This window comes from Python bivittatus, unplaced genomic scaffold (genome assembly GCF_059951505.1).
Source record: "Python bivittatus isolate LINGU-HERP-01145 unplaced genomic scaffold, Pbiv_v1 ctg000020_np1212, whole genome shotgun sequence".
NCBI lineage: Eukaryota > Metazoa > Chordata > Lepidosauria > Squamata > Pythonidae > Python > Python bivittatus.
In genome coordinates this window covers 62,328,174-62,344,432 of record NW_028277030.1, presented here as the reverse complement: position 1 = coordinate 62,344,432, position 16,259 = coordinate 62,328,174, and the positions used below count along the sequence as shown (strand labels likewise).

The 16,259-nt window shown below is 38.8% G+C and overlaps 1 protein-coding gene across 7 annotated transcripts in view; it reads right to left on the bottom strand.

The window, feature by feature from the left end:
- Positions 1 to 16,259, bottom strand: part of NT5DC1 (5'-nucleotidase domain containing 1) — a 94,130-nt gene that overhangs the window by 25,130 nt on the left and 52,741 nt on the right. For all 7 annotated transcript variants that reach the window (XR_015795954.1, XM_088139759.1, XM_088139726.1 and 4 more), the window contains exons 7-8: positions 2,526 to 2,700; positions 1,062 to 1,159 (exon numbers count right to left, since the gene is read on the bottom strand). Coding sequence is in view for 6 of the 7 variants with exons in the window: in XM_088139759.1 (XP_087995885.1) it covers positions 1,062 to 1,159; positions 2,526 to 2,700 (273 nt within the window). In the remaining variant the exon portion in view is untranslated. The remainder of the gene's footprint in view (positions 1 to 1,061; positions 1,160 to 2,525; positions 2,701 to 16,259) is intronic.

Sequence of the window (16,259 nt, the reverse complement as noted above, 5' to 3'; positions counted from 1 at the left end):
TAAAAGAAACCAGATACGATAGTCAGGAAAATATCATCTACTGCATCTGTATGTAATGTGTAATGTTTAAGTATATAATGAATCAGCACCAAGACAATTCTGTCCTGAGATGGAGTATCTTTAGTAGTCTTCTTCAGGCAGGGTCAGCACTTAAACAAGTCATTGTGTTATAGGGCAACTGCCTGAAACAGAACTCTACTCATGGAGATATTCTATGTAACGGAGGATTTTGGAAAGTCAGCACTTCTAATCCCCGTGAAAATTCTCCAGATAGGCCTTCATTATAGAGCTTTTACATCTGGTGGGCAATGCACAGATGGAACCAGCATGCTTGAACCCACTTATGAAAAGGGATAATTATGGCATTAAAATCTGGAAGAGTCTTCCAATTAAGGACATGTAGCATACTTAAGTACTAGTTAATTAGAAAAACAAATCTCATGGCACTTTAAAAATTAACCAGTTTTTTTTTTCTTGCTACTTGGACAAGTATAATGAAATATGGCACTCATTTATACAAAATACGCTGGGTTAAAAAAAGAAAGGATAGTCATATAACTCTATTAGAAATATATATGTACTAGAATAATATTTGTATTATATATGTGTGTGTGTGTATATATATATAAATATATATATATTCCATATATATATGGAATTGTCTACTATTATAATGATATATTAACTATTTATGGTTGTATTTTTTCACTTTTTTTGTGAAAAGCACTTTTATGTATTTTTTCCTTTTTTTGTAATTAAAAAAATAAAAAAAAAGATTAATCAGTTTTATTTTATCAACTTCATAGCCCATCATTTTGAAATTGTAAGAATTTTTCAAGGATGTTTTCTGCTTCCTTTTTTTGCACACCAATTATTCATGCCTTAACATCTTGCTTTTTCATCTTTGCTATCTTTACCATTTTTCCACTTGAATTTTTTTTTTTTTACCAGGGAGAACAATTAAAACAAAACAAAACAAAAAAACCCTATTATCATGCCTATTGCCATAAACCTGAACTGCTCATATCCTAAATTAGCTTAAATATTTAATTCTAGCTTACCCAGAGTCCGGAAAGGTCTTTGATTTGGTGTCTGAGAAAAGAAACCAGGTTTCAGGGCATTTGTGATGATAATGTCAAAAAGGTCTGTAAAATCATTCCTACAACAACAATAACAACAAATTACATTGATATTTTCATCTGTCTGAGAAAGCACAAACATCATTTCAATTATTGTTTCTCTTGGTGAAAACTGTGACAATATAAATCACTAATCCAGCTAAAGGCTATATGTACGTAGATACATCTTACACGGGTTATCTGCATGCAGTTAATAAATAGCCCAGTAGTTGGAGCTGTGAAAAATATGTGAAAAAGCAATCTGCCAAAGGTGGAGATATTTTCTTACTTTGATATAATTCATAACACAAACTTACACATTTATTTATTTACCTAGAAATTTTATGTGGCCACCCATCTTAAATACATAACCCTGGGTGGCTAATGACAAGCCACAAAAAATACATTAAAAAGAATATCAAAAGAGCCACTTAGGTGAGATGGGCGGCCATACAAATCAAATCAATCAATCAATCAATCAATCAATCAATCAATCATTCAATCAATCAAACACAAATGCAAACTTCCAAAACAGAAATAAACCCCGTTGAAATAAGCCAGTAGGTATTCCAGCCAAATAACTGCAGACAGGATTCAAGCCCTCATGTCATTCGTACTTTCTAGACTGGTCCTGAGGATGCCTGACAATACTGTGCAATATGCGGTCTATGATGCTTCTAATCAGAAATGATGTATGTACAGGGATGGCAGATTTTGCAGTTACAACTGCTCTTAGAGCTACAAATTCTTTGGGGATTACCAGTACTGGGGACTTCCAGTATTCTGTGCACAAAAATTCAGAAGTGTGGAAAAAGGAAGCAAAATATGTTCTACAAGGCCTTTCTACTCTATTTCAGCTGAATCTGCTCATGAATTTAACTGGGAGTTGCAATGGAAGGCCAGCAAACTAGTTCAAACATTAAATGTTGCTCAGATTACTAATACAGCAGGAGTGAAGCTACTGTCCTGTGCATCCTTCTTAGGTGTTTGTTCTACTGATTTAAGTTGGACTTACATGGAAAGGAACAAGTAATCTGGTTTTAAAATTCATATTTCGTATTGAAGTATAACAGAACTTGATATCAATTTACCATAATCATCCCATTCTAAAACTTTTCATCATTTGGAAGAAAAGGTTTTGGCTTAATTATTGGACTGATTTGTATCAATCTCTCTCTCTCTCTCTCTCTCAACAATGAGAAGTAAGAACTTCAGGTAATATTGTTAGTGGCTTCCAGCCATCCTTACTCAGGTTGAGAGATTTGGAGGAATGCTTCAAATGACTAACCCAGCATGTGGGAAGAAACATTTCACTATCATGAACTGTTTTTAACTGACACTGCTATACTACCAGCAGGCAAGAGAAATCTGAAATAACACAACGTTCTGTGGAATCATTACACTTACCCTAAGGTGTACTCGCATAACAGTCTGCAGTAGTCGCAATGAGAGCTAGTAATTAATAACAGAATCTTTCCACTGTCCTTCAATCTTCTTAACCATTTTTTGACAGAATCAGGACAGGACTGTATATATTTTTCTGGGTTGCTTTTCACTTCAGGAAAATACATTCCACAGTTTTCTGAAAGATGCAGAATAAGATTATGTTGAATATGGCACACGTTTGACCTATCAATGCGTCCAAGAATCTGTTTTTAGCATTCATCTCAGCATTCAGTGCATTCAAACACCACTCAGTTTTAAAAATGCTTAAGTTCTTAAAAAGCAGCTGATCGAATTCCTTTGGGAAAGGTACTGAAAGGGAGCTGCCATAAATATTCTGGTGGGCATATGGAATTTGCATAACTGAGCATTCCTATGGTTTGTGACCTATTAAAGAATGTTATAAAGAAGCAAGGGAATGGAATTTCAATCCACAGTTTATACTAGCAATAACTACATTGCTGGTCACAAGTATAAAATTATTAACGTATTTTCCTTAGCAAACTGAATTTAATACTGTATAGACACAGCCTCAACATTACCTGGATACTGCTCTGCAGAAGCCTTCTAATTAAAGCAAGAACTAGAATTTCCTTAGCTATTTCTTAACTAAGAGAAACAGTTACTTCTGAAAGCCTTCTTGTACCTGCAGGTTCTCACTTCTAATTCTGAAAAAAATGTGAATCTCAGGGGAACGTAAACAATAGGTTCTACTGGTTCCATTGTGGGCTAGGCAATGCAATGTTTACATAAAAGGGGAAAGGTTATATTTCCTATGAGTAGAAGTCACCAGATCATTAGCTGAACATTACATGCTCCAGGAGGGACCCAGAAGATTCTGATATAAATCCCTCAGTTTCAGAAAGTTAGTTGCTAGAACAATGTCTACTCACTGGCATGTTGCCTGTGTCTAGGATATATTGTTTCCTGTTTCTGTGTGGGACCCCATGTGTATTGATCTTTGAATCTGGATTCTAGGACTCTCTTTATTGAGATGGAAGTTCGGCCTCCATCTTTTCAAGTTCTTTTACTCTGATACTTGCTGGATGATTCATCTTCCATATCCAAGTGTACTCAATAAGGAAGAAGACTCTACCCAGTACAGAACAAAAAGTATGACCGTGAGATAATTTTATAACTCTTCCTCAAAACTGAGTACTAAAAATGAATGCTCTAACTGGAATTTAATAAACAAACTTATTAAACAACATCTTAAAAGAAGGCAACATTTCACTATCTAGCAAGCAAAAGTCCACATGAAGTGGAATGGTAATACAGCAGTTCCTACTGACTGATCAGTACTTGAATCATATTTAGGCAGAATTTCCAATGGCTGCCAAAGATATACACTTCTGATTGCAGCTTGCAAACCCATCAGTTAATATTTCTACATATATTCATCTCTCCCACGAAATATCTGTGGTCAGCTTCCCCGAATCATTTAAGAAATCTTAGACATTACTTTTCCATGTGGAATGTACACAATTCTCTTCTGATCAAAACCAAAATAAAGATTTAAGCTTTGTAATCTTCAATTATTACATGAGAAGGAACGAAGGGATATTGAAATTGCAATATTTGTAGCTAACAAAATGGTCTTGGCAGATGCTTCAAAACACCACCTGGATTTAAACCACTGACTTCAACAGAACAAAACTGCTTGCATCCAAAAGCATTAAATGGCTAGTCTCTTCTCTTGGATTTGGAAACTAGCTCATTAAGAAACAACTTAATTTGGTAAGGAACTCATAACAGAACCAAGTCTGTTAAATTCAGTCTGGCAAAGAAGGTATCGCTGATATTTGGGAGAACCACTGAAGTTTTAATTCCCATTGTGCTGAGGCAGATCAACAGGACATTCTGTAAGTAGAATAGAGATGAGGAGAATTAGGTTTGCATTCTCCAGATGTAAAGATGTTCAGTTCCTAAGACAGGACTAATTTAGCTCTATCAACTGTGGAAGAGGGGCATAATCTGAGACCCCAGGCTGCATCTTGCCCTTAAAACGTTGGCTCCTTTCCCCCCAAATTGTGGGCAAATTTAATTTTTTCATGCGATAAAAGAGCAAAATTGAACAGTTTTCATATTAATTGTATTTGATTTTGTTTACACTGAATGACATTTAAATGAAATGTTGAAATGTTTGGGTTTGTCTTAGCCCCACCTACTAGTCGGGGAGTAGAATTTGCAGCACGCTATTCAAACTCTAAGTCCCGTCCTCAGCATGGTACAGTAAAAGTTCAGCATTCCTGAATATAAAGAAGTGGTCACCATAGGCGAAATCTAGAAAATCCTCAGTCAGAAAAACAGAAAGGAGCCATTCCTTCACAAGAGGGAAAGACTTGGAAGAGGTGGCAGATCAGGCTTGTTGTGCTTTATGACACTTAACATTGTTCTGTCTTCTTCATAAGTCATAGATGAAATGGTAAATTGGTGGTGGATTGGCAACTTTTAAATTGCAAGTTATGCTCATCATGAAATGTTTATGAGTGTGCAACCCTGTGCCTCTTCCAGTCTAGCTTTCTTCTTAATGTACCAATTTCCTGTATGATGGAATCTTTTTTATTGAGTAAAAACTCTAATCCAAATGCTGTACAAAATGGTAAGCTGAGGCATAGCTTTTCAAAATCCAAATACAGTCCTTTGAGCTGTAATAACAATGAAACCACATTGTTCCTCTAATAGAATGGATGCTATAGCTTTATCTGGAAATGACGTTACTGTCCGGTAATCTGAGTAAGAAATCTGCCTAGAATTTATTTTGGAAACCTACAGCTTCTTGATAAAAATAATCAGATGTATCAAAGTATGCTTTTTTTAAAAAAAAACTTGTCTCAAAACTCTCATTTTTGGGGATTTCTGTAAGCTACTCAGAAAGTAAAGAAACACGTTTTTGCTGAGATTGTATTATTTTTTTTAAACTTTCCTTTAATTTGGTATTTCTAATGGACTGAAACCTAGATAAGGGGCACAAGTCTATGAAGAATTACTCCAAAAACCGAGTAAGCCTGGCTTGGTAAAATGCTTGAATGAATTAAATATTGGGGAGCCCTATTAGATGTTCTTTACAGTATAGAAAAAGATGGATATAAAATGTTGTAATACAAAATATATTTTCAGCTCACTTTGACATTTCTTTTAATGAAAACCTAAACATTATTACAAACGAACAAATAAGTAAGAGCGATGCCAATTTCTGGCTTAGCTTATAGGATTGTTTTTAGACACTGCAACTAGTCCAAACTATGCTAGTGTTTTGACTGGCTTTAAGAGAATAGAGCAAATAACACTGTTCTTACATCAGTTGCTAGTCAGTTTGTTTTTGGGTGGAAATCACAGCACTGGTTATAGCCTTTACATTCCTAAGGGCTTGGAATCAAACCACCTAAAAGTCCTCTTATTCCACATAAATCTGTCTGAGCCATAAAAATGGAAAGCTTTCTCCCTGAACTTTAAGTGTCCATATGACATACTTTTTAAAAAAATCCTTCTGTACTGTGAACCTCATTATTCCTGGATCAGTCTGGCATTGATTGTCTCAGTGTTCAGGTACTACCTGCATTTTTCTAGTATTTTTGCCAGACTGATCCATCTAGCTCAGAAGACCCTGAGTTCTAGTCCCATCTTAGGCACAAAGCCAGCTGGATGATTTTGGGCCAGTCACTCTCTCTCAGCCCTAGGAAGAAGGCAATGACAAACCACTTCTGAAATCTTGCCAAGAAAACTGCAGGGACTTGTCCAGGCAGTTGCCAGGAGTCAAAAAACAGACTCGAAGGCAAGGTATATATTCTCAAACTTGGCAAGCTTAAGACATGCGGACTTCAACTCCCAGAATTCCCCAGCCAGTTTGCACATGAATTTTGATAGAAAAAAATTATTTTGTGTAGAAAAGATTTGTGTGTGCAAAGGAATGTACACAGAACATTATTTTTAGAGCAAACCACTTGTGCCGACTTTCCACAAGTAAATCAGAAAACCACATACTGTAGGTGAGGATACTGTCATCAGAATAATCAATCAAGCCTCAATAATGAGGCAATAATTGTCTCGAACAGCACTTCTACTGAGCTTTCAAATTTGTAAGACCTTTCCAGTCTGATCTCTTTATAAAATAGTTTAAGTACTTTAGAAAGAAATGGTATAAATCTGATTCCAATGAAGCCCACAGATGATTCCTATTTACCATTCAGCATGACTTTTCCATATTGTTCAACTCCCTTTGGAAAAAGTTACCTCATGTCTGAAGGCACTGGCCATGCCAAGAGTCTGACTGTCGCAACAGAAGGAAGAAGCAGCGCAAATGCAAAACGCAAAGCCAGATTTCTAGGCGGCGCTGGCTGCGAGAGCCGTCGCTGCTGCCAACAGCTCTGCAGTAGGAAATGGGGACCATCTGGCAGAAGCTTCAAACTGGGCACTCTAACAATCGCAGCAAAAATGAGCAAGCACCAGAGGCTGACAGGGCTCTGAGGTGTTCCAGAGAATCCTCTGCTCAGGCGTTTGTCTGGGGGGTAGACGTTTATATCATTTTCATTCTAGGCCTGGAAACCAAATACCAAATATTCCTATGAATGCATCCCTCTATTTCACTTTTTCAACAGATCTCTGCTATTTATAACTTCTAGTACTAAAACAAGGAGCTGTAACAAAAAGCTGGTATTTGGCAGCCAAGGCAAACATTTTATACCAAGTGGGATGTAACCCAAATCAAGGAAACTGGGATGGCTTCCGAAAGACAAAGTCCTCGACGTGAGGGGAAGGAAGGGGGGACAGGGACAGAGACAATATCTTTACAAATACTTTGATGCGTTCAAGAACATTTTTACCGTGGGAATTTCACAAAACCATCACTACATTTTGCAAAAACAAACAAACAAAACCCACCACCACCACCACCACCACCACAAAACAACAACAAAAAGAAAAACCACCCTAAACCATCACAGCTTTGAATACCTTCTTTGGCATTTACCCTTCTCCCTTGCCTGAACTTATTAACTATGCCTGTATGGCATAGGGCCTGGATATCTGAGAGAATGCTTTTCTCCAACTGTTTCTGCCCACCCAGAATGTTCTAGCAGAGCGGGTGTGCTGCGGGTCCCCTCCGTTAAATGTTGCCATCTCGTGGGACCTAGGAAGCGGGTCTTCTCTGCCATGGCCCCCACCCTCTGGAACAGCACCCCCAGAGATAAGGATGGCGCCCTCTCTCCTGGGGTTCTGGAAAGCTTTGAAAACCTGGCTTTGGTCCCAGGCCTGGTGTTGTTTTATTATTTGTCTAAGGCCCCTGTTTTCTTTTGTTGATTTTGCTGTCTATCAGATTATTTTAGTCTGGGCTGTCTGTTAGATTTAATGTTTTTAGCTGTTTTTATGTCTTCTCTAGTTTTGTACGCCATCCAGAGTCCACTGGAGTTGGGCAGCCAATAAATTTAAATAAATAATAAATTTAAATAAATGGAAATGAATGAATGAATAAATAAAATAAAAACTAGGTTATTTTATTTTTTTTAAAGAAGGAAATATAGGATGGTGCAACCAGAACTGCTGAAATTCTATTTAGAATAAATTGAATCCTATTCAGTTAGCAGGACTGGAGCTGGATCCCAAATCCTAAGGTGTTAAGGCCTTAATCTTTCTTCCCACATTACAGTCATGAAAATAACTTTCTCCTGCCTAGATGTTCACCTCCTTAGGAATAAATTCTGACCACCAAAAAATTCATAACATGATAGAATTGTGTTATACCAATTGCATTAATAAAAAGCAGCCAGTCTTCTGACCAAAAAAAAAAAAAAAAAAATCAAACTAATGAGGCTATCACTGATTTTTTACCTTCCAATTTAAGCTACAGTTGAATTCAACTCTCAGATTTGAGTGTGGGACACAGCAGAACTACATGATCTTGATTACAGAAAGAGCGAGAGAGAGAGAGGAAGAAAACATTTAAAATTTTTAAAAATTATGTTCATTATTTATTATTATTTATATATTTAAAACAATGTCTGTTTACCATCAGCATCAGTCGTTTTTAAGGAATAGTACAGGTAGTCCTTGGTTAACAATCGTAATTGCGACTGGGAACTCAGTCGCTAAGTGATTTGCTCCTAAAATCCGACATCACATGATGATGCTGATTTATGACAGCAAATCCAGTTGTGGTTGTTAAGCAAATCCCTTGCAGTCATTAGGCCAACATCACATGACCACCATTTGCGACCTCCTGCCGGCTTCCCCATTGAATTTGCTTTTTGGAAACTGGCAGTGAAGGTCGCAAATGGCAATCATGTGACCGTGGGATGCTGCGACTGTCATAATAGCGAGTTGGTTGCCAAGCTCCTGAATTGTGATCACATGACCATGGGGATGCTGCAATGGCCACAACTTTGAGGACTGGGTGTAAGTCTCCTTGTTCAGCATTGTCATAACTTTGAATGGTTGCTGAATGAATGGTTGTTAACTGAATATTCCTTGTGTTGCTTTCAGAGATTTCAGTTAATGGTACAAAACCAGCCTGAAGTAGTCTATTTTGTAAACAAGAATTTGGTACTTGGTTACATTTATAGGAAGATGTTAAATGTTTGTATGGTTTGTCAGAGGAAAAGTAGTTCAAAGAAAGAATTCTTCCAGAATATAAGCAAAACAGTGACTCATACACCAATAGTTGAAATGTTTACAACTACGATTTGGTGACTTTTAAACATTCCATAAGTGTGTCTCTTGAAGCAGAGGTTTCTGTTCAGGACTTAAATCTTCAGCAACAAAACCAGAAACTGTATCAGCGGTGCAAATTTTTCTTGGCTTATCTGAGAAGTGATTTTCTATGTAAATTACAATCCCAGAATACTTTCAAATGCCACTGAATATATACATTTCTACCATTTCCCCGTTCTACAGCCAACTGAAATCCTGCTGCAGCCAACAAAATAGCAGTCAATTCCTTTGGGAAGAGAGTTTGGTTCTTCATTCGTACAATTTAATAAGGTTTCCTTGGTTTATGCTAACTAATCTGTGTACAGGAATAGCTTTACTTTGTTAAAAAATTCCAGGCTAGCATGCCTAGATTTCAAAGTAGATTCAACAGGTATTTCCATATTCTGTTCCAGATATTGATTCTTTAAAATTTACTACACTGATTATGTATTTACTTCCTTACTGAAATATCAAGAATCCAGAATTATGAATAAGAATCCCTATCATGTCAGTGGTTCTTTCTCAGTTTCAGCTTAATTCATATTAGTACAGAAATAAGGCTTACTGAAGTTAGTGACATCTGTTTCCATATAATATATAAAGAAGGCATCTTTTGAGCGTCATTTTTCTTCACGTCCACTGTGAAACAAATTTCACTGAGTCCAGTGAGGTTATTAAGGGGATATAGAATTGCAATCTAATTTATTCCTTGTTTGTCTAATCACAGATTTTAAAAACATATGTATGCAGAAATATTAATATTTCCCATCACATATACTGTAAAATATTACAGCTTACCTTCATTATTTTTAAACAATTACTATTTTATACAATTCTGTAATTGCAAATTATTGCACTGACAGAGTCATTTTTAAAGCAGGATAGATATTAAGCAGAAACAGCCTATTAGTTTTACTCTTCTTCATTTTGCCTGTAAAGAGTTTCATCATTATCAACTTTTAAAATGAGACCTCAGATATTGGGAAGGTAGCCTATTTCTCCAAGGATTCACTTATAATAATTAATTTCCCCCTTTCCAGATATTTTGGCTGCATTAAGGCATAACAACATTCTTCAGTGCATCTGACTGCTCTTTCACCTTTCACACACAAGTGGAGGAATTTGAAATTTCTATAAAACTATGATATGATACTAACTCAGATCACATTTGGGTGGTCTATAATGTTTGCACAAAGCGATTTCTCATATTCAGACCAAACGTGAATCTTTGGTTAGCCCCAAACTGCCAATTAATATTTCAAATTATCTTCTCTCATGGGAAGAAGGGGAACAGGAGATGAAGTCAATGAATTTGTCATGATATTGTCTTGTAGTAAGTTATGATTTACTGCTCCAATTATGAATTATATCTGAATAAAGACTTTAAATCATCTGGATTTCTATGGCTGGACAAGATAAAATGATTTCCTAACAATGGGTAAGATATCTACCTCCCTATCTATCTTTTATATAGTAAAAATGTTGGATTTATTATTTTGCCTAAATGAAACGATAGCATGCATATGAAAAAGTAATTCTATATAACAAATTAAAATGATTATAAATTTAAACTCCAAAATCCTTACTTGCTTAGCCATAACAAATTGAAAGAACTTGATAATTCCACACCTTTCCCACTGGCAGCCATCAATTTCATTTTCTCCTCTAATAACAGATTCTTCTTTACTTAATAATGTTGACCCAAAAGAATTCCCAATGAGATTAATTCACTGATGAGAAAATAGCTGCTTCAATGATGCATTCAAAATTAAAAGGAAATATTCACTGGTACATTATTTTGACTTTATTTATATCCGAACTTCTACTGTTGTCTTCTATGGTATCTCCTGTTGAATGACTGAAAGTGACTCTTTGGATATGAGAATGAGAACCAAATAATCAGCAAAAAGCCAATACTTTTTGTTTGCTTTTAGATGTTTCTAATGCACTTAACCTGGTAGGTCTCTTCCTGCAATTCTAACCTCCAAAATTAAACACTCTGTGCACCAGACAGGAAAAGGGCAATAACTACTTATAGAACAAATAGATAAATCTTTACTTGTCACCACCCTCTCCTTTGTTCCTCCTGTCCAGCGGGTACTAGCTTTAAGTAAGATTCCAAGAAAACCAGGCAATGTGGATCTAGCTGCCCTATTCTTATTTCTCCCATATTTAAAGCATTGCAACAAGGGGTAAAATACACAAACACATAGGCACACACATATACAAGTTTATTCCTTTCCCCTGCCTATAATTGTATGAGGGGAAAATTACCCTTAGGGGCAAAAGTCAGAACTGAATGAATCTCAGTAACATGCAGTTCAGCCTGCACATGGCCGGCCGGCTGGCCAGCTGGCCTGCCTGCCTGCCTGCCTGCCTTTCCTTCCTTCCTTCCTTCCTTCCTTCCTTCCTTCCTTCCTTCCTTCCTTCCTTCCTTCCTTCCTTCCTTCCTTCCTTCCTTCCTTCCACCCTTCCCACCAGGCGCCAGACCAAACACTCCCACCTCAACCCCCATCCTAGCCCAATGCTTGGGGGAAGTGCCAAGTCTTCATGGCCTTCTGGAATGCTAAAAGGGTAGGGATCCCTTGAACATCAGGTGGGAGGCTATCCCACCTTATCCTGCATTCTGGCTGTCAAACCACCCTTGACAAACTTACTCTTCTTCCTCCCTTAACATGTTTGTTAATCACTTTCCTACAGACTCCAACATAACTACTTGGTGATTCCTGGAGACATGAGAAGCAACGTAGACTCCTAGCCAGCATTGGTGACCACTGGGTGTGGTGGTGGTAATGCAGGGCAAATGCCAACACATGTGCGTCATGATACAAATAATGTAATTTATATACTTGGATCAGATGTTAGAACACAAATTAATGACTTAAATTATATGATCACTTCATTTGTGCAATAGTATCATGATCCACATGTCAAAAGTTTAACGCTATGCACATGTGGCTTGTTACAGATGCCTATGCCAACCAGCCGCATCTGCAGAAGTGGCAGTGCATGTATGGACTGCCCTCTTTGGGGACCATGTCATGGTGCTATGGAATGACTCTGCCAATACCTCCTAAGGTTGGAGGTAAAATCCATCTCTGTAAAGGAGTTATTATTTTCTAACAGCATCACAAACACCTTTGTGCCAGCAAAGCCAATTCTATACCAGTAAAACCCATTTCTCATCTTGTTTCTTAAAATAACCATAAGGGGGCACTAAAATCATTACAGGTAGTTCTTGACTTACAACCATTCGTTCAGCGACCATTCAAACTTACGATGGTGCTGAGTGAAAGGTGGTTACAACTGGCCCTCAGAGTTCTGGCCATCCCAGCACCCCCATGGTCACGTGATTGCAATCAGGGTGCTGGGCAACTAGCTTGCCCTTATGACCTGTTGTAGCGCCCTATGATCATGTGATTGCCATTTGCAACCTTCCCTGCCAACTTTCCCAGAAAGACAATGGGGAAGCCAGCAGGAAAGGTTGCAAGTCACTGGGGCAAGTTTCCCCCACCCGTGCACCCTCCGCCAGCCCCTCTGTGGTTGTGCCGCACCAGTCACTTGCGCACTCCTGCACACCCTCCCTGAGCCTTGCCACACCTTGCCACACCTCCTGAACCTTACCGTGCCTCCTCACATCCTCTGCACCCCTTCCCCAAGCCCTACCACGCCTCCCTCACACCTTTCCACACCCCTCCTGCCCTTCCCCACTTGGCAGCAGCCACTTACCTGCCTGCTGGCCTGCTTGCAAGCCACCTGGGACTTGCAACTTCCTGCCGGCTTCCCTGCTGACTTGATTGTGGGAAGCTGGCAGAAAGTTGCCTTGCCTAATGATTGTAGGATTCGATTAACAATGGCAACTGGGACTGCAGGGATTGCTGTTGCTAAGCAATGCGGTCTTGCTTTATGACCACATCACTTAGTGACAGAAATTCTGGTCCTAACTGCTGTCATAAGTTGGGGACTACCCGTATACTTTATGTCTCTACTGAAAACTCAGATTGTAAGTGCTGAAGAAGCTTGCAGTTACTGATTACGCAGAACTCATAAAAACACAATTACGGAAAGCAGAAACTGGGATTGTTTTTTCCTCTTTTTTCAGGAAGATTTGCGGCAACACAGTTTCTGCCTTATGCAACCTGATGAACCACAGAAGAAGTTGAGTGATAGAAGCCTTGGTGAAATGTAAGGATATTACACAGATACTAAAATACTAAAGCACTGCAACTCACTGAGCTCCTGGGTTATTGCAAAATAAACTTAATATATCGCAAATGCAAAACTGTTTCAAATGGAAACAAAATGAAATGCTTATTATCAAAACAGGAATAGAAAGGCTACTTTTTGCAACACTCATCTGCATTTCAAACTGTTGCTGCTGTTGTTCATTGTTAGTGCCTGAAAACCAGGGCAGCATATTGCTAGACATAAAAGTATTCCTTTACAAAAAGAGTGAACACTGATATTAACAGTCAGCGTTCTCTTTTCTTTGGGCAGAGAGTTAAAAGGAAAATGAACTCACCTGGCAAAACAAAATACATGCCACATGAGCTCCAAAAATGTCTTTGAAAATGTACTTCCTGCATAATCCATTTGGTCCCATTTTCAAGTGGAAACATTTTTTTCCTCTATTTTTGTTTGAAGGTTTGCTTTTTAATAGCTACATTGCAGATGGAAAAAGGAGCTGAATCTCTTAGGCTGCTGATCCTGTTTAGGACATAAGGCCTTCTGAACTGAGATGAGAAAAGGATACTTCAAAATCATTAACAAAAAAATGCATTCCTTTACAAGTTTATTCTTTCACTAAAATACGTCTTTTACTGCCATCTTGTGACAGTGTCCTGAATTTACTAAATATTTTGAGGACCATGTAACTAGTCTGGACTGATGTTAACAGATCACTGCCATAATTTACAAGCAGAATTGCAACTGACTTTCCATACATTTAAGGTTATTGCACTTGTTATCTGTATCAAGTCTGAGGGGAAACATGCCTTCTGCGGATCGGAAAGGAAAACATCAATTTAATCTAAGCAGCCATTTGAGAAAAAAGAAACTGGAGGATTCTTAAATATAAAAGTAATTTGTTTTAGTATTAAATGCTCAGTCATTTAAGCATGATCGTTCATTATGCAATATGCTTAAGAAAAATATTGTTTATTGCTTTGCATTGACAGTGTAGGTTTAAAATAGTTAATGAGGGAAAAAAGCAGTACAGGTAGGCCTCGAGTTGTGACCATTTGTTCAGTGACAGTTCGAAGTTAAGAAGGTGTTGAAAAAATTGACTTATGACTGGTCCCCAAAGTTATGGCTGCTGCAGCGCCCCCGCGGTCATGAGATCACGGCCTGAGTGCTTGGCAACCCATTCGCACTTGCAACCGGTTGCCAAGCACCCCATGATGACATGATCACTATTTGTAACCTTCCCTGCCAGCTTCCCACAAGCAAAGTCAATGGGGAAGCTGGCAGGGGAAATCGTAAATTGCTCAGGTAAGTCTCCCCCACCCACCCCGGCCTTTCTTCGCTTGCTTGCACACACCCTGCTTCCCCCTTTCGCCTGCATGCATGCACTGCATCCTCCTTCCCCCTTTGCTCACTCGCACACACCAGCACCCTTCTTCCCCCTTTGCTTGTTCATACGGATCACCATGCCCTCTTTCCCTCCTTCCCTCAAGTGCACGCAGTTCCCTCCTTCATTCACTCACACACCATGCCGCCCTTCCTTCGCGCATGCACCACCTCCTACTTCCTTCTGTTGCTTGCTCAGACCCATCAGCTCCCTCCTTCATTTCCTCTCACACACCAATGCTCTCCTTCCCTCCATTTGCTTGCATGTATCACTCCCTCCTTCACTTACTTGCATGCACCAGCCCCCTCCTTCCCCTTTCACTTGCTCACCACACTTCCTTAGTGCTGCACTGCAGCTCTGGAGCTTTGCAGGTGGAAGGCTTTGCCGGAGGAGGGAGAAAGCCTCACAAATGGCCAGCAGCTTCCAATGTGAGCTGCAGAACACATGCCTGAAGCACCCTGGAGAGTCCTCTAGTGAGCAAAGGAGGAAGGAGGGCACTGGTGCATGAGAGGAAGCAAAGGGGGAAGAAGTGTGCAAGTGAGCGAAGGAGGGAAGAAGGGCACTGGTGCATGCGAGTGAAGGAGGGAGCGGTATGCATGGCAAGTGAAGGAAGGCCAAGAAGCCCGAGCCGCAGTGTAGCAAACAGTCCCAGAGCTGTGCTGTTCTGGGGCTGCATGCCACCCCACAAGGAAGGGTGCAGGGCAGCCAAAAGGGCAGAGATGGGGGGGAGATAGGCAGGTGGGGGAAGTTGGAGGCAGTCCCCTACCTTCCTGAGGCTCAAGTAGGAGGGACCAAGACTGGAATGGCTTGGATTGGGGTGGGTCCTCGGCTAATGACCAGCGGAATTCGCTTAAGAACAGCAGCTGGGATTGCTGTCGCTAAGGTCACATGACATAAGGTCACATGACGTCTTGCTTTACGACTGTATTGCTTCCTGGTGGAAATTGCAGCCCCCATTTTGGTCATAAAATGAGGACTATCTGTATACAACATTTGATTTTTGTAAAGTCCCAAGAAAAATTTACTGCTGTTTAAAAGATCTGTTTAGAAAATCATGATTTTTTCTTTTTCTTTTTTAAGCATTTATAAATAACAATAAATAACAATACAGTTAAGACCTTAGCATTAAGTATTAAGCTCCAAGTTCAAAACCTTTCTCATACTATAAAATAATTCAGTGCATTTTGCAACTGTTTATCAATGTTATATTTAGCATTAATTGTACAATTTACTGAAAGTAACCTTATGTTCATTAACATTTTAGAAACTACATTTTACTTTGATATAAACTTTTTCCCCTCATCTTTAAAGGTTTATCTAAATCATCATGTTAACAATTTCTAGTTTCTATTGTATAAATACCACTGTACAGTACTCAGCTATCATCAGTATTCCATAATAGGTTATTCACATTTTATAATGCAGTAAAACAATTAACTTTGGGG